At 34.8% G+C, this 24350-nt stretch overlaps 1 protein-coding gene across 11 annotated transcripts in view; it reads right to left on the reverse strand.

Annotated features, from left to right (window-relative positions):
- Positions 1-24350, reverse strand: part of TASP1 (taspase 1) — a 280411-nt gene that overhangs the window by 189394 nt on the left and 66667 nt on the right. For all 11 annotated transcript variants that reach the window (XR_007150907.1, XR_007150904.1, XR_007150905.1 and 8 more), the window contains one exon: positions 6939-7045. Coding sequence is in view for 7 of the 11 variants with exons in the window: in XM_047852763.1 (XP_047708719.1) it covers positions 6939-7045 (107 nt within the window). In the remaining 4 variants the exon portion in view is untranslated. The remainder of the gene's footprint in view (positions 1-6938; positions 7046-24350) is intronic.

The raw sequence follows: 24350 nt of genomic DNA on the forward strand, positions 1-24350 counted from the left end.
AACTTTTTTTTTCAAAGCAGAAATAAAAACACTCTAATGCCTCTAATGTTTCAAATTAGTATACTAAATAAGTACTAGTTTCACTTACCTTTAATCATTTCTCTATACATTTAAAACCAACAGTAAAAGAGTTCTTAATGTGTTGACAAAAATGTTTAAATGTCATGGAACAAGTATAATTGTTGGCCATTAAGACCCCTTTGCACAGTTCCACCTTTCACATTTTTATGGTCCAGCACTATCATGCACAAAGTATGGACTGTTTATATACCATAAGGGAAAGAAGTGGGTAAAATAAAAATTTGGAAGGGTTGGGAGTGGAGGGGAGTGGAACAGAGAGTAAACAGTTACTATTTTTATATTATACAATACTATAGTTAAATAGTAATTTCTCCCTCTCCAGCCTGTCTTTCCTTTAAGTTATAAAAAATAAACAAGAATGAAACAGAGGTGCCAATTACCAAGAAAGGACAATTACTAAGAATTTATGTTCCTCATGTTTTAATATTGTATCTTAAAATCTATATATCCTGAAAGTCAAGAAAAATATGTTTTTACCAATTTATGTGTAGATTAGCTGCCTAACCCAATATCAGTTTATAGTAATAAGGGACATGTTAATTGTGGGGAAGGAAAACATATAAACTTTCTCCCCCTATGCCACATGCTACAAATTGCAGACCTAATAACCACTCTCTTCCCCCTCCTTTGACAATAAAACCACTATTTTGTCTGGGAAAAGAAAGTGTCCACCAGCAAGCCATGAGCTATATAAAAGACAGTCATTGGGATGACCCACTCAACTTTCTAAGTTCTCTTGCAGCCAAGAACAGCCAAGTGACTGAATTGTGCTCCTTCTCTACTACTCCCCCCAAAAATAACTAAGGGGAAGTCTATAGGGAGACTCTGGAAAACTCTTGCATCCCAGATTTAAAAAGCAACAGATACATCTGGCAATAGTCTCCCCCACCCACATCATCTCTCTTCTTCTCACCTTGAATGCAGATGTGACATCTAAAATTGTAGGAGCTATATTATATCCATAAGGCAAAAGACATGAGAGAAGGGCTTAAGAGAATCCCAGATATGTTGGCTCTAGCATCATTGGAAACCTAAGCTAATGCCAGCAACCAACCACCTCCAAACTTTTTATTATATGGCAAGAAGCCAGGGAGCAGGAAGACAAACATGCACATCCTAACCACAGTCAGGTTTTCTATTGTTTGCCGCCAAAAACATTCCATGGATTAACCATTCTTATTTTAAACTAAGTCAAATGTAAATGTAAATGATCAAAGACTGAAGAAAATAAAAACACTACAATTTAGTGAGATAGGAAGCTATTAAATAATTTTCTTGCTTTAATTTTTATTTCAATTGGTATTGTGCTAATATCTGTACAATCAATTACATTTTTAAAGAAAAACAAGAAATATCAATGCAACAAAAGGGCCTAACTGGTTTACTTTATTTTCAGAATTAAAAATGTTGACTTTTTGTACCATATACTTTTCAAGACAATATTTATTTCCTTCAACACTGAGTAACAAAAAATATCAACATTAGGACAATTACCAAACACTATTCTTTTTATCATATTTATATACCCAACTCACAGGTTACATTAAGTAGCCACAACAAACAGTAGTCTTAGTCCTATGTTCACTGACAACAAACACAGTCAATGCTGGCTAATCAAAACTATGTTGAAACTACACATCCAGGATAAGGAAAAATAAACTAAATACAGGCTGATTTAGAAAATAGCTATTTGTCCTTTCCTGTCATATGTCTAAAAAATTACTACACCTCCTCTTAAAATTTATAATTTTCTGCCCCATTGGCTCATTACCTGGTGGTCTTTTCTCTCTGTGAGCATGTTTTCTTAACTTTACTATTAGAGACAAGGCCTACCAAGGTTATGTAGCAAACATCTATGAAAACAAAGCCTCTGGCCAGCATGTTTCCCTAATGGCAGGCCCTTGGATCCTAGTCATTTCTGTTGGTCAGTGCTAAGCACAAAGCTTTGTATGCATTAATGATCATATATTCTGAATGTTAAAAATATTTTCCCAGGGGGCCTGGATGGCTCAGTCAGTTATGCGTCCAACACCGTATTGGCTCAGGTCGTGACCTTGTGGTCATGAGATCAAGCCCACATCGGGCTCCATGTTGAACATGGAGCCTGCTTGAGATTCTCTCTCTCCCTCTCTCTGCCCCTCCCTGGCTCGTGTGCATTCTCACTCTAAACAAACAAACATTTAAAAAATATTTTCCTGTCATTTAAGATATCTAAAATATTCTGTTAGAATCATGCCTGAATTCAACCTCTCCATCCACCACTACCTCCCTCCCTTACCAAGCCCCCTTTCTCCATTACAAGACTCCACCCAAGGTAACTAATTTGGACAGCAGTTTTCTTTCCTTCTTTCCTAATTTCCTTCCTTTTTCCCTCCCTTCTTCCTTTTTTTCTTTCTCTCTTTCTCTCTCTTTTCTTTCTTTCTTCCTTTCTTCCTTTCTCTTTCTTTCTTTCTTGGCTAAGTGACTTTAAAGATGAAGGCCACAATGGCAAACACTATTGTATCTGACTAAATCAATGATAGCCACAAAGCACTTGACACTTATTATCACTTTTCTTCCTCATAACAGACAGTGCTTGTGAGAGAATATCACTATTTTCATATAGACGTAAGAAATTTGAGCCTTTGTATGTTACATTACTCATTGAATTCATAGACCATAACTGACAATGGCACAGTATCTTGACCTCATACCTCTCTCTTACTGCTCCGTGGTAAAACTTCTCAAAAGAGTTACCTACACTCTTCTCCCTGATCAATCCATGCCACCGGGGTCCACAACCACTATGTCACAGAAACTGTCCTCATCTAGGCCCAAAGCCTCCAATGGTGAGTCCTCCATTCTCATTAGCTCTTTTCTCAGTGGTGCTTGACCCAGGTGATGATGGACTTTGAACTGCTCCTTTCTTGGCTAACTAGACATTCCCTTGGTGATACATCTGTCTTACCTGCTGCATCTTCGTTCTTTGCTGAATTTTCCTCTTCCCAGCCTGCAGATGTTGAACTGGCCCAGGATTCAATTTGCAGACCTCTATCTTCTCTAAATTCTTAGTGAGCTTATCTAGCCATATATATTTATATTCCTTTTGATGCCAATAATTTCCAAGTGGGAATCTCTCTCCTGATCTGCCCACAAGCTTCAGATGCATAGTAACCCAACTCCACAATTCATCTTTCCTTCTGCTATATCAAGATTTTTATTGAAAATCCTCCTAACCAGTATGATGAGGGGTTGGTTAAATTTTTCAAAAGTTGAATATTCTCTTGGTAAAGTAGAGAATCGTTTAAAAACAAAGTATGCATAACTTAAACATTTTATTTTTATTTAAAACACAAAGGTTCATTCATTGGCCAATTTTTTATATAAGACCAAAGACTTTTCTTTGAATGCAGTCCCACAACTAAATGTTCCATATCATCTTTCTTACATAAACTATAATACATTGAATTGTCCTACGATTTCAAGTTTCATATTATTTAAAATAGAACAAGAATATAAAAATACTAACAATGCACTCTGCATGCAGAATGCTTTTATGATTTTTCTCAATCTTTTACAGCTGGGTTACCCATACTTAATTCTAGAGCAATTTTTTATAAACCAACTCTATTTTTTCAAGTTAGCGCTCAAACAGCAATCTTAGTTTTCAAACCCACAACTCTCTTTTTAAACTCAGTATTCATCAGTTTACAGGAGACTTAATGAATTATGTAATTACAAAGATAAAAGCAAGCCTAATGAGGCTCTAGGTGGCATATAATTTAGCTGAAACCAGCAGAGGAGCATGGTACTACAAGGTGGTGTTTAGGGTGTTTTAAACTAATGCTTCAGGGTGTTTAGGGTGCTGTTGGCATCAGGAAACATGTTTTAAGGTGAAAATTTGAAGTATTGGTTAATCTGAGTCCATTAAGGGAATATGGGCCAAATTTCCACTTCCCACCTCTATCATAATGAAGCCATACCTTTTCCAGCCCTCCTCACCTTAGCAAATGGCAAAAGTTTTGCTGAAGCTAAAACTTTTAATTCCTCTCTCTTCTTTCCCAATATCTCAGACAGCAATAATGCCTGTATTTCTAGGAACTCTCAAAATATATCCCTGATATATTCACTTCTCTTCCATTTCATCCCTATCACCCACAGTCTACACTATCAACATCTCCCAACTATAGTAACTTCCTAGTCTCCTCACTTCTATTCTTGCCCCTACCCTCAAAACCATACAACACAAAACAGCCCAAGAGAACCTTGTAAAATGAGAGTGAGATGGCATCACTTCTCTGCTTTTAATTCATCAATGGCTACTCATTAGTCATGAAATAAAACTGTGAGTCCTTCCCATGATCAACCAGATCCTAGCAGAGCCAGCACCTCGCTACCTCTCCAGCTTTGTTTCATACCATTCTCCTCTTGCGCTCTGCTTTAGGCACACTGACTTTCATTTCCATTCCTCCAATATGCTAACTCCCCACCAGGACCCTTGCACGTGCAGTTCATTCTGCCTCAAATGAGTTCTGCTAACTCTTCATAGAACTCACTTCTGATTTTTCAAATGTTATATCCTCCTACAGGTCTCTGTTGATCACTAACTAAAGGAGCCTTCCTTTGAGTCTCTCTTGTGTCTCTCACATCCAAGGTACTCTGTATCACATCCTCTTCAGGGGAGGAGGGACTCCCTTCATAACAGTTACCAAACATAGTAACTATCTTACCTAATTGTATGCTTATATGTTTCTGTTTGTATCCACTAAAATATAGTTTCATTATATCATGAATTTCCTCCACGTTGTTTATCATTGCTTTTCTTCCTACCCAGCTCAGTGCTAAGAGTAACAACTTGACAAATATTCTCTGAAGAAAAAAAAAAAATGAATCTTCTGAATAAGACCAGCTAAATATATTCTCAACTGATACTTCTCTGCATCAAAATCCTACATTTATGTCCAAAAAAGAAAAAAAAAAAAATATATATATATATATATATATGAATGTTTAGAGCAGCTTTATTCAGAATAGCTAAAATCTGGAAACCAAATGTCCAACAAGAGAAGAATGGAGACACAAATTACAGTACATCCATACTAGAGAATATTAATTAGTAAATTAAAAAAATGAGCCAGTGAGAAGTATCTCAAAAACACTTTGTAAAAGCAACCAAACAGAAAAGAGTACCTTTTGTATTATTCCAATTATACATAGTTTAAGAACAATACAAAACATCTTTGATGAGAAAAATCATAGCAGTGGTTGCCTGTACAAGGTGGAGACTGGCCAAAAGGAAGTACAAAAGAACTAGATATGTTCTACACTTTAACAGGCATATGGGTTACATGGGTATAATCATTTATAAAAGTCATTAAATTGCTCACTGCATGCAAATTTTATCACAGTATTTTAAAAGGTCAAAGGTTTTAAAGTCTTAAATTTGCTCCCTCAGATAACCCAAGAAACGGAAACACACTACTATCCCTTTTCACCAAGATCTATTTACTAATTTGTTCATTCACCCTCTAATTTCCTACTCATCTCTGGCAGAAATATGAAAAGATTTGGGTCAAAATGTTTGATTCCTTGTGGCAACATACTGGGAAAATATATATAGCTATGAAAGATCATTTATTATGCTTTTATATAGGGTAAATAATATAAAACTATGACAGCTAAAGCATAAACCAGTATATGAGCAATTATAGAAGGAATAATCAATAAAGAACATTAATGAGATGTCAAAGTACATCAAACAAATGTGATATGAGACAGCCAACATGAATTGTTGGCCCCCAACAGGCTAAGCAAGAATGTCGTGGTTTTCAACTTCTTTCTACCCCTCAAAACACCTAACAAATACAACACATGGACTCATGATGGCACATTAACACATGAAATGCAAACAAAGAATGCAAAAGAATAAAAAACAGAAACATGTAATTAGAATGTAAAAAATCTACATGAATCCAATATATATATATTTCCTTAAAACACACTCTACCCTCTAAATAGCCATGTTAAGAATCACTATTTAGAGCTGCAAGAACCAAAACAGTAGTCATGGGCCACATGTAGCTACTGAGCACTTAAAATGTGACAGGGGCATATGGGAAACTGAATTTTTAATTTTATTAAATATCAATTAATTTTAATTTTAAAATGTATTCAATTCAATTATTGGAAAGTTTTTAAGTTTGTTTGGCATAACCTGTTATGTAAACCTACTTTTTCAACTGTTAATTTTATGAAATATAAGTACAAACCAAATATTTCCAATGAAAGTGTCATAATTGAGATGTGCTATAAGCATAAAATATACACTGGTTTTGAAGACTTAATACAAAAAAGAAAAAAGAAAGTTCAATAGCTCACTAATTTTTTCATTGGTTACTTTTTTTTTTTTAAACAGTTTTTTTTTTTTTCAACGTTTATTTATTTTTGGGACAGAGGGAGACAGAGCATGAACGGGGGAGGGGCAGAGAGAGAGGGAGACACAGAATCGGAAACAGGCTCCAGGCTCTGAGCCATCAGCCCAGAGCCTGACGCGGGGCTCGAACTCACGGACCGCGAGATCGTGACCTGGCTGAAGTCGGACGCTTAACCGACTGCGCCACCCAGGCGCCCCTCATTGGTTACATTTTTAAGAGATATTTTGGATTCACTGATTTAAATAAAGTAATTATTAAAATTAATTTCACCTATTTTTTTTTTTTTTACTTTTTTTAATGTAGCTACTGGAAAACTTAAAAGTACATATGTGCCATGCATTGTATTCCTACTGGAAAGTACTATTCTAAAGCTTATATGTCTAAACGCAAATTATAGATACCATGATGATACATTAATGATTAATATTTCAAACATCTCCTGACCTTTTCACTTGATTGTCTTCTTTTCTTTAGTTGAATGAAATCTGTTTCCACCCTTTCTGCCAGCTCTAGTTTCCTCTTGTTTCTTTTAAATGCAGCTAAACTGAATCCTATAAAAGAAACATTAAAAATAACATTTGAGAAATATTAGAGCAATGGGGTAATGAGATATCCTGAAGAGCCTTCTCAGACTAAAATCCTTAAGAATGGCAAATAAAAGGGTTTAAGATTTTTTGCAATGTATACTGAAGTAGTAGGAGAATAAAAGAAATAACCTTAGAAGAGGTTAAAACCTTAAGAAAAAGATCAAATACAGATAGACAAGAAGAGTCCTAAAGGTAGATTGTACCCAGAGGTATCTGCTAACGCATGCTACTACCAACTTTAGTTTTGAAGGTCTCTGCATAAATGACAAGACGAAATCTTGGGACAATGCAGCATGAGAAAACATCTTAGGATTTTGGACAAAAAAAGTAAGGAATCTCAAAGAGTAATATGCATAGTGAAAGGGAAAACTAGAAAAGGCCACTGTTCACAAAGAAACAGGAAATTTGCAAGTCTCAGCTGTGGCTATAAATGTAAAAGGGGGAAAGATCTCACTAGAAAATTTATGAGCAAAAAGTACATTCAGACAAGTTTAGAGGAGAATTCATATTATCTGTCTGGTCTGAACACACACACACACACACACACACACACACATACATATGCACATCTTAGTGTTTCAGTGCTTCAAAAACCCATTAAACACAAATGAAATACTCCCTGGAAAAGCATACCTTAACTTACCAGACCTTAGAGAATTCACAGTTTCCAATTAACATGAGCCCATAGTTAAAAAAAAATTTTTTTTTTTACAAAGTATATGAGAAATGAACCACCAAAAATAAAGAATAGAAGTCAGCCAAATAAGGGGCACCTGGGTGGCTCAGTCACTTGAGCACCCAGCTCTTGATTTCAGCTCAGGTCATGATCCAGGGAGGTAGGATGGAGCCCCTCATTGCGCTCCACATTCAGCATGGAGTCTACTTGGGATTCTCTCTCTCTCTCTCTCTCTCTCTCTCTCTCTCTCTCTCTCTCCCTCCCTCCCTCCCTCCCTCTCTCTCTCTCTCTGTCTCTAAAATAAAAAAAACATTAATTTTTTAAAAAGTCAGCCAAATATAAGAAAACATAATTAGACCTACAAAGCCTCAGATAATGGAATAATCAGATACAGAATATAAAACATGTTTATGCTCACAGAAATTTAAAAAAAGATATTGAAAATATAATTAGGGGACAAAAAAATGATACACTGACCAGGCAGACTTAAAGAAGAACAAAATGGAACTTCTAAAAATAAAAAAATAAAAAAAAAAGTTTTAACTTAACATATAGATTTCAACAGCCAATTAGATTCAGCTGATAAAAGAGAAATTATGAGGGGCGCCTGGCTGTCTCACTTGGTAGAGAATGCAACTCTTGATCTCAAGGTTGTAAATTCGAGCGCCATGTTGGGTGTAGAGATTGCTTAAAAATAAAATCTTTCAAAACAGAGAGAAATTATGAACTAGAATATAATGCTAAAGAGATTACCAAAGTTTTCTGATAATGGCAGACTAAATTATTCAGAGTAATTCTCTACTGAATTTACTAAAAATGTCAGATAAAATATGAAAACACAGCACCTTAAAAACATTAAAAAAACTTATAAAAAGTACCAAGCTAAATTCTGGGAGTAAACTGAGACTAATGCTATTATTATGGCACTGTGAGCATTTGCCAACACAAGCACACATGAGTTTGGTTAAAAGGCATCAAGAAAAGATATAAATCAAGCCCAGAAACAAGTTTCATAAGAGACACTTCCCACAATAAGCTAGGTATTAAAAGGGCTAATGGTCTCATAGTAGAGCTGATTCAGAACTATACAAGTCTGTCCCTACCTTCTATCCCAACATGAAGTCCATTCAGACAAGACTGTCTTAGATTAAGGGTGAAAAAAAATGAGGAGGACAAGGACAGTGATAAGAGGAATTAGAAAGAAAAAAAAAAAAAAAACTACCCCTAATAAGTTTGCAACAGACTTGCAAACATGAAGTCTGGGTAGGTCAGGGAATGTTAAGCTTTGAACTAAGTTTAAGTAAATTCTGATGAATGGTATGTGAAATAATAGAAAAAATACATATTGGTCTCTGACCTTAGTTCCTGGCACAGATCTCTTAAAACTCTTGTAATTTCCTAAATTATAAGAGCACTAGGACCATCTTTTGTTTTAATATTTGGTCTTTGACTCTAGTTTCTGACACAGAACTCCTAAATCCCTTGGAATCCCTGGGTGATATGAATGCCTTTTGTTCTAATGAGGCAATTCTTAGTGGGCACCTAGCTAGCGTCAGGCTGAAGACTAGACACCAGAAAGCCTAAACCATAATTAAAAGCTTGAAACTTTCAGCCCCATCTCCATCCTCTGGGAAGGAGAGAGGGACTGGCAATTGAGTTAATGACTGAGCATACCTAGAAGATGAAACCTCCATAAATATCCCAAAAGTACAAGGTTTGGAGAGTTGCCAGCTGGCTAAACATATCTACATGTTGGGAGGATGGTACAAATTAATTGGACCTAAGGATGGCCTCATGGGAACCTATGATTTATAGCCAGTTGGTCAGTATAAGTGACAACCTACACTTTCAATTGGCATCTAATGAGGCAAGAGGTGGGGGTAAACTAGTAAGACAGCCCTGACCTGTGTGGTCTACACTAACTCTAGTTAGAGTCAGAATTGAACTGAACTGTAGGACACCCAGACGGTGTTGAAGAAATGCTTGGTGTAGAAACCCATACATCTGGTATCAAAAGTGATGTAGAGAGTTCTGAGTATGAAAGTAGGATGAGAGTAAAGGACAGACAGAGGAGTATTTTCCCCATAAACAGTGCACACACAATTGGCAAAAATAAATGCAAAATATAATACAAGAGAAAAACACTTTCATCCTAGGCCATGGTGAAATTACACAAATAATTATTTAAGGGCAATGATAAGCACATAAAGATAATCAGGCACAAAAAAAAAAAAAAAAAAAAAAAAGATGGGGCACTATAAATGACAATATGCAGAGAAAAAAATCCCAATTAGGATTTCAGATTATCAGGCAGAAATATAAAACAAGCACACTTATAATAATTTAAAAACAAACAAAAAACATGAAAGTAGCTATAGTTCATACTGTAAACTAAAGATAGCACAGATTTTTAAAAAAACAAGCAAAAAAAAAAAAAAAAACCCCAGAACTTCTAGAAATGAAAAAATAAATACTCAAAACTAAAATCTCAATGTATATGTTTGGTAGCTGATAGGATATAGAAAAAGGAGCTGATGAATTGGAAGACTGATCAGAAAAAAGCCAGAATACAGCTAAAAGAAATAAAATAAAATAAAAAGAAATAAAATAATAGAGAAAAACAAAGAAACATGAAGAAACAGGAAAGATAAGGTGAGATGGTCTAATATACGTTTAATCAGAATTTAATAAGATGAAGGTAAAAGAATGGAATAAAGGTAATGTTTTAGAAAACTGGAAAAGAACTTTTCCAAAATTATAAAAGCCACTAATCTACAGATTTAATAATTCCAAAGAATATCCATAAATTAAATTAAAATCATAAAAGTTCATAATAAGATACATTAAGTAAAAGAGAGTAAGAACAATGACAGAGAAAAATCTAAAAACAGCAAGAGGGAAAACAGATTACTTTCAAATAAGCAGAAGTTAAAATGACAGCAGCCTTTTCAACAGCAAAATGGAAGCCTGAGACAGTGGACTAATTACCTGCAATGAGCTAAAAAGAAATATCTGCTGATTCAGAACACTATATTCAGTGAAAATATCCTTCAAAAATGAAAGTGAAATAAAAATAGTTTCAGATAAACAAGAATGAGCAAATTCATCACCATCAAGACCTATGGTAATCAAAATACTAAAGGGTGTTCTTCAGAAACTGAGAAAATAATATAAAGTGAAAGATGAAAGACAAAAAAAAAAAGTGGAGGGGATTAAGTGCAAAGGAAAAATAGGCAAATCTAAATGAAAACTCACTGTTATAAAACAATAATGTCTCCCACTGTTTTAAATGCATACCAAGTTTAAAATAAAAACACAAAAGTTGGGAAGACATTACATGTAGTTCATTCGAGTATTCTAGGGTTCTTGCATTGGCTGAGAAGTGGTAAAAAGTACTATTACCTAATAAACTTTCCTAAGTATGTATGTTGAAATCTCTAAGTTATTTCAAAGAGAATGGTAAAAGAAGGTAACAGAAACATATTAATGAAAAAGAAAATGTAATGATGGAAAATAATACTAAAGAAGGCAAGAAATGAGATATAGAAGGAGACACAGACCATGTGGGACAAATAAGAAGCAAAGAGTAAGAGATTAGATTCAAATCTAATATATGAGTAATTAAATTAAATGTAAATGGACTAAATGCACCAATTAAAATACAAAGATCACACACAAAAAAAATTTTTAATATATATGTGTTGCTTTTAAACATAAGATTACACAGATTAAAAACAAACAGATAGAAAAAGATATACATGCAAATACTAACAAAAGGAAACTATTATAGTTTTTTTTTTTTTTTTAATGTTGACTCATTTAGTTTGAGAGAGCATGTGCACATAAGCAGGGGAAGGGTAGAGAGAAAGGGAGAGTGAGAATCCCAACCTGACCCCTCACTGTCAGCACAGAGCCCAACGTGGGGCTTGATCTCACTAACTCTGAGAATATGACATGAGCTGAAATCAAGAATTGAACACTTAACTGCCTGAGACATCCAGGCGTCCCTACAGTTATTTTAATATCAAACAAGTAGACTTCAAGGCAGTAAACATTACTAGATACAGAGTGCCATTTCTTTAAAAAAAAAAAAAAAAAAAAAAAAAGGTCAATTCTGGGGCTCCTGAGTGGCTCAGTCGATTAACCTTCCAACCTCGGCTCAAGTCATGATCTCATGGTTTATGAGTTCAAACCCCCCCCACCAGGCTCTGTGCTGACAGCTCAGAGCCTGGAGACTGCTTCGCATTCTGTGTTTCCCTCTCTGCCTCTCCCCCACCCACACACTCTCTCTCTCTCTCCCTCCCTCCCAAATAAATGAACATAAAAAAAAATTTTTTTAAAGTCAACTAACCAAAGTCTTTCATGGGGCTACTAACACATGCAAGTAAATATATGGCAACTATAGTAAAAGAAAAAAAAATTAAGTTTTTTTTCATAATATAGTATGTGACAAATATAAAAAATATGAAGTTGTTTGAACATTTAAAAATTCAACATAATTCATTACACTAACAAATTAATGTCCTCTTAATAAACAAAAATACAATATTAAATTCATTTACAATTTTTTAAATCTTTCAAAATAAAACTCCCTAAATATGACATATCACTAAATTTTCAATCAAACGCATTATACTTAAGTACGTCCAATATCATCACTTCAATTAAACTATACTAATGATCCTTTGTCACTATGAAAGGGAAGGGAAAAAAGTATAAAGATTCAAAAGAAAGAAACACAACTATCATTATTCACAAATGACATGATTATGAATTTAGGAATCAACAAGAATCTACAGATAAATCATAAGGATTAATAGAAGAGTTTAGCAAGGCAGCTATATAAATGTATGTGCATATACATATATACACATATGAACATATACATAAATATACATATATGAAAACAATTATATCCATTGGCAACGACCATTCTGAAATATATTTTGGCATCATCTGGTAAGATGAAGATAGGCAGACACTATGATCCAACAATTCTACTACAGTACGTATATTAGAGAAAGCCAACTGACACAGAATATATGTAGAAGAAAACTTGTTTGTTGTAACTCCAACATAATAGTCTACCTACAGAAGGTATACAATAGTTTATAATAAATAGGTTAAAAAAGCAAAGTGGAGAAATGTTACTTTCAAAATGAACCCAAATTGCAAAATATCCAATAATAAACTAATCATGAAGCCTGAAAACAATACTGTAGTAATAACACAGAAATGAACTTTAAAAAAAAAAAAAAAAAAAAAAGCTAATGGAACTACCCGTCAAATCCAAAAACAAACTGATGTATATTCTATTTGAGAAAAAACAATGATATTTCATGCCAGTAGGAAATGAATGTTACTCAATAAGCTGTCTTGGCACAATGTTACCTATTTGGGGGGAAAAATTAGATTCCTGCCTCACACTACACATAAAAATGAAATCTTATATTAATAGTTTAAACACATACTTTTTAAATGCCCAAAAAAGTTAAACCATTATCCAACAATATAGGCATAAATAACAGAGTTTTTTGAGATACTTGCTATTTTTTAGTTTAATAGTTTTGTTTTAAAGTAGAAGATTTCCCATAAAATGTTATCAAAGCCAGAATCTGTTAAAACAATGGTTGGCTGATACAATCATATAAAATTTAAAATGTCTATATGGCAAAAGATATCATATGCAACAGTAATGATAAATAACATATTTAAACTTTTTAGTATATGCAAATAGCTATTGAGACAGGATTAATATCCTTAAATCATAATGATTATAATACAAAATTAATAAAATGGAGTTAGAAAGAAGATGGCCCAGTAGGAAGTGACAGGAATCTATCTCCCTACCTAAACAATAACTGTCCTGCCAAAATCTAATACAAGTGTTACAGACCTCTGGAGTCTATTTAAGGCTGTTACTTTCAAAGGAAGGCCTGAAGTAAACCGTGGTTAGTTGGGGCCAATTTCAGCTCTTACTGAAATCGACCCATTCTCCATCCCCATCCGTTTGGCAGACAACCACGCACGTATTCTGAGAGCAGATTGCACAGAGCTTGTGAGAGCCAGGTTGGGCAATAAAGACCCTGTCCTCCAAATACTGGAATCAGTGCTTCTGATTTCTTCTTGCTGGTACTGGTCACAAGGTGCAGAAACAGAAGTAGGCAGCTATTGTTGCAATGCCCTCCCCCTCCAGCTGAACTGACTTTCAAGGAATTTAAAAGACTTGTGCTTTTTCTCCACCTTCAGCTTACCTCTTTTTCCCCTTTTGGGAGACATTCAAAGAGATATAGAAATGGCCCATAAGCACATGAAAAATGCTGAATATCATAAGCATTAGGGAATATGAAGCAATGAGATACACAATGAGATACCACCTCACACCCATTAGAATAATTATTATTTAAAGAAAATAAATAAATAGCAAATGTTGGTGAGGATGTGGAGAAACTGGAACCCCTGTGCACTATTAGTGGAAATTTAAAATGGCATAGCCACTATGGAAAAGGGTACAGTGATCCTCCCAAAAATTGAAAACAGGATTACCATAAAATCCAGCAATTGCACTTCTTAGTACTCAAAACTATTGAAAGCAGGGATTCTAACAGAGATTTGTACACCCATGTTCATAGCAGCAAAATAAACACTGGCCGAACAGCAACCTGAGTATCCATCAACAGGTAAATGGATAAACAAACTGTGGTGTGTGTGTGTGTGTACATCATGTGTATATATACATATATATGGAATTCCATATTCATATTCCAATTCAGCCTTAAAAAGAAACTGACAGATGCTGCAACATGGATAAACCTTGAGAACATCATGTTAAATGAAATAAGCCAGTCATAAAAGGACAAATAGCGTATGGTTCCACTAATATGAAGTACCCACTGTAGTCAAATTCATAAAGATAGAAATGAGAATGGTTGCTAGAGGCTAAGTGGAGGGTAATAGGGAATTACTGTTTAAGGAGTACAGAGTTTTCAGTTTGGCAAGATAAAAAGGGTTCTATAGAAGGATGGTAGTGATGGCTGCACAAAAATGTGAATATACTAAAAGCCATTTAACTGTACCATTAAAAAATATTTAAGATGATAAATTTAATGTTATGTGTATTTTGCCAAAATATTCAAAAAGAATTATAGAAAAAAATGTACACAAATGTTTATAGCAGCATTATTTATAACAGTCCCAAACTGGACACAATCCAGATGTCTTTCAATGGGTAAATGATTAAACAAACAGTGGTATACCCATATCATATACTACTTAGCAATACAATGAAATAGGCTATTAATAATACAACCATCTGGATGAATCTCCAAAGAATTACTCTGAATTATTAAAAAGCCAGTTCCCAAAAGGTTATATATTGTATGGTGTCACTTATATCACATTCTTGAAATAGCAAAATTATACTAATGGAAAATAGGTTAGTGGCTCCAGGGGCTAAGGAGGGCATGGAGGTGAGGAGGTATGACTATAAAAAAGGAAACCTGAGAAACTGTTGTGAAGATGGAAGTGTTCTGTATCTTGACTACATCAACATCAATATCCCAAATGTGATTCTGCACTGTGTTTTGAAAGATTACCATTAGAGGAAACTGAGCAAAGGGTACACGGGGATCTCTCTATATTAATTCTTACAACTGCATGTGAATTTATAATTACCTAAAAATAAAAAATTTAAAATAGCATAACTGGTCATATTAAAGAGTGAAGTACTAATATATCACACACCTGTTATAATAAAATTCTAAAATTAGTACATAAAATGTTTTATCAATCATGTTGTCTTTCAAAGTATCCTACTCAAAGGCAGAAGAACTCTAAAATCACAACCCAGCCAATAGAAAAAAAATAGGATTCCTTGTAGCAGAATCATACCCATAAATTGATAGGATATAATAATGTCCCCAATCAACTCTTTACTTAATATAAACATGTACCTCAGGTCCAATCAAAGCATAAAACAGCTAAAAATTAAGGAATAGATGGTGGCAACTTTGTAGCACAAGCTATTTAAGATTGGTCTTTACTAAGAGACAACAAAACTACTTTCAATTTCAACTTTAATGAGTCTTCTGGAAGAAGTCAAAAACATGTAGAAGCTTGGGGCACCTGGGGGGCTCAGTGGGTTAAGCATCCAACTTCAGCTCAGGTCACGATCTCACGGTTTGTGAGTTCAACCCCCGCATGAGGCTCTGTGCTGACAGCTCAGAACCTGGAGCCTGCTTCAGATTCTGTGTCTCTCTCTCTTCCCCTCCCCTGCTCGCACGCTGTCTCTCTCTCTCTCTCAAAAATAAATAAACATTAAAAAAAATTTTTTAATAACTAAATAAAACACACAGAAGCTTTCTCTCAGACATGTTAAAATTGAATATATATTGAAATTACCTGCAAAACTTTAAAAACGTCAGATGCACGGGTGCCAGCTACAGAGTTGCTGGTTTTGGGTGCAGCCAAGGCTTCAGAGTTTTTCAAAGCTCTCCAGGGATCCTAATGTGCAGCCAAAGTTGAAAACCACTGCTCTAATGGTTACACCTAACTCCAGTTGGATCAATCACTAAAACCACAAGTCAGTGTTGAAGAGCTAGACTGATTAAATTCTGATGAAATTATATCACCAGAATTATTTTCATGTCTAACACATTAATGATAGTAAAAGTGATATTAATAGTTAACATTTGAGTGATTCTATGTGCCAGAGATTGGAATAAGAATTCTTTATACATTATCTCAAGTAAACACAACCTCTCCATGAGAAAAGTTTCTTGGAGGTAACTTGTCCGTGGTCACACAAAGTTGTATGCCTCTAAAGCCTATGCTCTGAGCTACCTTATGGTCAATAATGGCAGCAACTTTACAAATACAGATTTCTCAAAAATAGACAAAAAATAAAAGCTCTTAGGAGAGGAATCTGGCAATAGCCAGGATAATGGTAAATGTATATTCTGAGTGAGCAAATCTACTTCCAACTAGATAAATAAAACACATTTGTACAAGAATATTTGTGAAATCATCAACATTAATGGCAAAACCTAGGAACAACGTGAATGCTCGTCAATAAGGAAACAGCTAAAAAAAATGTATAGTAAATGCTATCCAGCAGTTTAAAAATTAATTGATTTCTATATATATCAACATGGATAGATTTCAGAATATATTTTGCTGACTGATGAAAAACATAAGAAATATCATATTATATCACTCCTCTAAAAACTTACTAAAAATACTATAGAGTATGATACCATTTATCTAAAACAAAAAGAATAATACTATATATTCCAGCATTTCTGTTGACACAGAAAGAAGCAAATCAACAAGTAAGTGTGGCTGCTGGAGTGGACAGGAGAGGCTGGAACTGGGAAAGGGGAAGGTTTATGTAGAATGCTCTAATTAAAAAAAAAAAAAAAGTAACATCTTTTTTTAAAAAAGGTAACAAAAAAGGTACAATTAAAAAGTAACAAATATAATGTTTAAGTAATCAACTCCCTTTTATAATGTGATATGTTATATTTGTTAACTTATATTTGTTATTTATATTATTATATCTGCTAATAGTACACATTTACAAAGCATAGGTTCTGGCTCCTGGTAATGGAGTTGCTTATATGAGACTAACCCACAAAACAATAACAATTAGAAACTCTGGTCAGAATTTTTTTAATTAAAAACAAAAAGCTATTTGAAGACTAGTGACCAAAAGCTGGTAGAAATAGGAGAAGATTCAACCACTGAAAGAAAAGAAACACACTGGATGACATCAACATTCATACAGCTTTCTCTATGAGGCACTACAGTCGAAACTATAGAGGCACAGCAAATAGATCTCAAATAGAAAACTATAGTCTTGCCAGGTGGAGTTGAAAGTGTTTGGGACTATTGAAGCAGCTGGAAATTGAGGGAGGAATCCTGGAAAGGAGAAAGCCACACACACAGAAAAAGGGAAGCCCCCAAGTTTATGTAAACATCCCTTCAAATTCTTGAATGAGCCCTTAACTGTTTATATAAGATGCAAGATTCCATAGAGGTTAGTGAGGAAAACAACAGCTGAAAAGCTGACAGATTTTGACAAACACTTGCTGTAGGAGAGACAAAGTTTAAAGCTTGAGACTTTCAAGTGAAACCCTAGAAAGGCCGTATCTTAGGGAAAAAACCACAAACTAGTACTAAGGATTAACTCTAGAATTAAGAACAAAGCTGAAATGGACTCACTTTCACAAAGTCTAAAACCAGGCTGTAACAAAATCAAGGTGATCTACAATTTTACTACATGCTAAAACAAAACGCAACATCATTCAAAGGAAGATAATATGCCCATAGTCTCTACAACATATCATTACAATGCCCAAGATGTAACAAAAAAAACAAATTATGAGACATACAACTAAACAAAAAAAAGTGACAGAGTCAAGAGGAAAAAAACCCTGTCAATAGAAATTGACCTACCAGTGACCTAGATTTCAGAATTAGCAATCAACGATTTTAAAATAGCAATAAACAGGAGCACCTGGGTGACTCAGTCACTCAGGCATCTGACTCCTGATTTCGGCTCAGGTCATCATCTCACGATTCGTGAGTTGCTCTGCTCTGTCGGGCTCTGCTCTAACAGTGTGGAGCCTGCTTGGGATTCTCTCTCCCTGTCGCTCTCTGCCCGTCCTCCACTCGTGCTCCCATGCATTCACGCATGTGTACTCTCTTTCTCACTCTCTCAAGAAATAAACATTTAAAAAAATTTTTAATGGGGAGGGTCAGAGAGAGGGAGACACAGAATCTGAAGCAGGCTCCAGGCTCCGAGCTGTCAGCACAAAGCCCAATACAGGACTCGAACTCATGGACTGTGAGATCATGACCTGAGCTGAAGTCGGATCCTTAACCGACTGAGCCACCCAGGTGCCTGGATATAAACATTTTTAAAAATAAATAAAATAACAATCAATATGTTAACAATGGGTATAATAAGTGAAGACAAAGGGAATTTCAGGAGAAATATAGAAATTTTATAAAAAATGTAAACTTTAGAACTGAAAGTTCTAAATATTCTGAAATTTAGAATTTAGAACTGAAAGTTCTAAATATTATGAAAACATAATATTTTACACTGTAAAGAAATAACTACATTAGGTTCACATCAAATTGGACACTGCAGAAAAAAAGACTGGTGAACCTGAAGACATTTCAACAGAAATCATACAAATGAAAGCATATTGGTTAATTTTATGTGTCTACTTGCCTGAGCCACAGGGTGCCCAGATATTTGGTCAAACATTATTCTCGGCATATCTGCGAGGGTGTGTTTGATGAGGATGAGATTAACATTTAAACTGGTGGACTGAGTAAAGCAGATTGCCCTCCCTAATATAGGGGGAATTATTCCAATCGGTCAAAAGCCTTCATAGAACTAAAAGGCAAACTCTCCCCTAAATAAAAGAGAATCCTTTTTTTCCTGACTGCCTTCAAACTGCAACACTTTTTCCTGCCTTTACACTTGAACTAAAACATTGGCTCTTCCTCAGTCTCGAGCCTGCCAGGCTTCAGACTGGAAGCACACAGCTAGCTCTCCTGGTTCTTAGGCCTTTGGACATGGATTGGAACTACACCACTGGTTCTCCTGAGTCTCCAGCTTGCTGACTGACCCTGAAGATCTTGGGACTTGTCAGCCTCTATAATTGCGTTAAATATAAAAGCCAATAATAAATCTGATAGATCAACCGATCTATTGGTTCTGTTTCAGTAGAGAATCTTGACTAGTACAGAAAGCACAGAGAGGGAAAAAAAAAAAACCAGCTAAAATGAGAGCTTCAATAACATGTGACAGTATCAAGTGTTTTCATATAAGTAGAAATGAAGTCCCAGAAACAAATGAAGAAGACTATGAACCAGAAAAAAAATCTAAACAAATATTGTCCAAAAATTCCCTAATTTGATTGAAAACATTAACCACAGATTCAGCAGGCACAGTAAAAACTAGGCACAAAGAAACCACACCTAGGCATACCATGGTTAAACTTTTTAAAACCAAAGATAAAAAACCTTTAAAAAAAAAATCTGAAAAGGAGAGAAAAAGAACAATATTCTAATTCATGCTACAAACATGGATGAACCTTGAAAACATTATGCTAAGTAAAATAAGCCAGACACAAAAGGACAAATACTGTATGATTCACACTTATAGAAGGTACCCAGAACAGGCAATCATAGAGAATGACTTTGCAGAATGGAGGTTACGGGAAACGGTTATTTTCTGTTTAACAGATACGGAGTTTCTGCTTGGAATGATAAAAAAGTTATGGAAATACGTACTGGTTATATAACACTGAATATACACTAAATTACACACTTAAATACTGTCAAAATAGTAAATTTTATGTCACATTTTTTAACCATAATAAAAAAAAGGGAAAAAAAAGTGCTAAAAGAAAAAAAACCTGACAACCTAGAAGTCTGTATCCCACAAGAAATTAATATTTTTAAAGTAAAGGCAAAATAAAGATTTTACAGATAATGAAAGCTGACAGCATTTTTCACCACGACACCTGTCACATTACCAGAAATGCTTGTGCCAGATGAAGGGAATAATACCAGATAGAAATTTACATCTACATAGAGGAATGAAATATTAAGTATGTGAGACACTATGTAAAATATTATTTTAGAATAAACTGAGAAAGACATTCCGAAAACTTTGGAACACTGAAAGGGGATAAAAACCCACCAGTTATGCCCCCCACCAACACAAAAGGTAGTCAAGGTTAAAACACATCATTACCAAGTATAGAAACTAATTTTTACTGAGGAATAGACAAGTGCCCAATATAGAATAGCATTTAAAAAAATGTTTAATCTAAATAATAATTATAATTTCTCCCTCTAAATTTACCATAGGTCAATATGATTTTTTGTAATATATTATATATAATATACATATTATATGTGTGTGTGTGTGAATATAATCACACAACTTTCAAATACCTTATTTATTCAGAGAATATTTCTTGCTGGTTGGTTATATAAGAAGTTTATGGCATAAAACAAATATATATTTCTTATTTTGAGGATACTAATATATTAGTCAAAAATATTTTTGTCCTCCTGCAAAATATCTAGTAATTGTGATTTTATAACACCTTTTTATATAAATGCTCTGAAGTAAAACTGGCAAAGTGAATATATAAATGAGTTCACTTCACACCCTACTAAAATCTTACCAAAAAGAAACTGAAGGGAGAAAAAAGACTGACATACATAAGGGATGATGACAAAAAGGGCAGTAGCAACGCAATTTCAGAAAATAGAAAGCAAATGGACAGTTACTGATTGAGTAGAGGAAGATGAATCCAGATGCCTGGTAGCCAAGACATCACAACGCAAACTAATCTCTTCCAAAGTAAACAAATTCCTTCCAAAGAAACACTACAAGACCTCAGAATAAAAGGCACCTGGTATTTTTTTTTAAATTTTTTTAAAATGTTTATTTTTTTGAGAGAGAGAGAGAGACAGAGACAGAGCATGAGCAGGGGAGGGACAGAAAGAGAGGGAGACACAGAATCCAAAGCAGGCTCCAGGCTCTGAGCTGTCAGCACAGAGTCCAACGTGGGGCTCAAACTCGTGAACCGTGAGATCGTGACCTGAGCTGAAGTCAGACACTTAACCAACTGAGCCACCCAGGCGCCCCAGGCACCTGGTATTTCTGAAAGCCAGGTTGGGACTAAAAATAGGAGAACTGGTGGAAAGTGTCAGTAAGAAACATGGAGATGCCTAAATCCCCCCTTCATGCCCGCAGAAAATATGAGGTTGACTAAACCATATGGACCTCGAATTAGTGTACATCCAGCACAAGTGGGAACAGGTATCATCAGGGGCTCTACACAAAAGTTCTACATCAGGGGTTCTACATAAGTCTGAAACAGGAAAGGTGAGACCTCCAGCCCCTGCCCTTGTTCTGCACCACAATACTGGCTATAGCCCTGGCAGACCTGGGAAAATTTCTCTCTCACTAATCCAAAAGAAAACAGATACAACTGGTTTTGTTGGGGGGAATACCTGGGAATTTCCCCCCAACAAAAGAGCCTGATCACACCACCCTTCTTGAGGTCAACCAGACCTGTCATCAAACACAAAGCTTCCAAATGGCTTTTAAGTACCATATTCATAAATGTGAAAACAGCAAGGGGTCACTAGATAGAAAAATTTGCTAACATGCATGAAACAAACAAAAAGAAAGAAGCAGAAACAGCAGATAGCAAATTTTAAACCATAATATCCTAAGAGATGAGCAAAAATATTGAGCTCATGAAATAAGAACAGTGCACTACATTTTAAAAGTATTAGTCAGTGTGGTGCCTGGCTGGCTTAGTCAATAGAGCATGCAACTCTTGATCTTGGAGTTGTGAGTTCAAGCCTCACGCTAGGCATACAGCTTACTTAAAATTTAAAAAAAAAAAAAAAAAAAGGATTAATCACAGATGAATGTCTAGTAATTAAGACAATAAAATCCAAAATTATAAATTCATCAGAAGTAGAAGGTTTAGGAGACAAAACTGAAGACATTTCTGAGACAGTAGGACAAAAATGATTTCAAAAAGAAGAAAAAAATCACTTTTGAAAAAGATACAAGGGATTGGAGCATGAGATCCAACATCCAATTCATAGAAATTAGAAAAATAAAAAAGAGGAAAGATAAGGGAAGATATTAATACACAATTTTTTAATTTCTCCCCAAAATAAAGCATATGAATTTCCAGATTAAAAGTACTCAGGATGAGTACCAGACATACTGATTTTAAAAAGACCCATCCCAAGATGTTTCATTGTAATAAGAAGAACATAGGAATTAAGGCTTCCTTCCAAAGATGAAAAATATACCACAAAGAACTGGGAATCAAAATGCATAACAGAAAGACTGGAAACTAGAACATGAGAGAACAATTTCTTCAAAACCCAGGGAAAACAATTTCTAGTCTTACATATATCAAGTAATGGAATACAATGAAAAAGAAACAAATATATGAGACTCAGGAATCAGAGAATTTGATGTTGGAGAGACAAAATGGGAATCCAAAATGATAGTGAGGTAAAGACCAGGGATGACAATCCGTCAGCAGGCTTTCTGTGAACCCATTCTAAACTTTAAGGTGCCAGCTGGCATGTCTCCAAGAAAAAACAAAATGGAACTATCAACTGACCAAATTTGTTTGCCTGACATAAAAACTAAATAAATGCTACTGGGAAGATTTTAAGGTAGAATTAGTGGTGGGGACTATGAGAATTAGACCTCTAACACTCCCTGTTTGCCTACCATGTACATATTTCTCTGCCCGCCAGTCTCCCTATAACATTCAGCTACATGATTATTCATTTTGAATATAATGTTATTAAGAGCTGATCCTTATCAAATACCTCTTATGATATATAATCATTACCTTTTTGGTTTAACTCCTCGCAGTTAATGATTCCTCATTTTCTCATTTGATTCTTTAAATTATAGTCATAGATTAGCATGATAAAAAATAAAAATTTAACATTTTTACATTTCACATGTAAATATTTATAACTCATTTTTCATTTTTCAGTCATTAGATTGAATCATTATCAGACATTATTCTTGATAACAATTTCGAGTTACTACATATCATCGTATGATAATTTGCTTACATTTCTTTCTGTTGGGCATTAAGATTTTTTCAAATTTTTTTATATTCTTTTTTTTTTTTCACAAACTGTTGCTTTTTGTTTTTGCTTTTTATTTTTATTTTTTAATTTATATCCAAGCTAGTTAGCATATAGTGCAACAATGATTTCAGGAGTAGATTCCTTAATGCCCCTTACCCATTTAGCCCACCCTCCCTCCCACAACCCCTCCAGTAAACCTGTTTGTTCTCATATTTAAGAGTCTCTTATGTATTGTCCCCATCCCTGTTTTTATATTATTTTTGCTTCCCTTCCCTTATTTTCATCTGTTCCGTGTCTTAAAGTCCTCATATGAGTGAAGTCATATGATCTTTGTATTTCTCTAATTTCGCTTAGCATAATACCCTCTAGTTCCATCTACATAGTTGCCAATGACAAGACTTCATTCTTTTTGATTGCCAAGTAATATTCCATTGTAAATATACATACCACATCTTTATCTGTTCATCCATCGATAGACATTTGGGCTCTTTCCATACTTTGGCTATTGTTGATAGTGCTGCTATAAACATTGGGGTGAGTGTGCCCCTTTGAAACATCACACCTGTATCCCCTTGGATAAATGCCTAGTAGTGCAATTGCTGGGTTGTAGGGTAGTCCTATTTTTAACTTTTTGAGGAACCTCCATACTGTTTTCCAGAATGGCTGCACCAGTTTGGATTCCCACCAGCAGTGCAAAAGAGATCCTCTTTCTCCACATCCTCTCCAACATCTCTTGTTGCCTGAGTTGTTACTGTTAGCCATTCTCACAGGTGTGAGGTGGTATCTCATTGTGGTTTTGATTTGTATTTCCCTAATGATGAGCCATGTTGAGCATCGTTTCATGTGTCAGTTGGCCATCTGCATGTCTTCTTTGGAGAAGTCTATTCATGTCTTTTGCCATTTCTTCACTGGATT

Source organism: Prionailurus viverrinus, chromosome A3 (assembly GCF_022837055.1).
Source record: "Prionailurus viverrinus isolate Anna chromosome A3, UM_Priviv_1.0, whole genome shotgun sequence".
Lineage (NCBI taxonomy): Eukaryota > Metazoa > Chordata > Mammalia > Carnivora > Felidae > Prionailurus > Prionailurus viverrinus.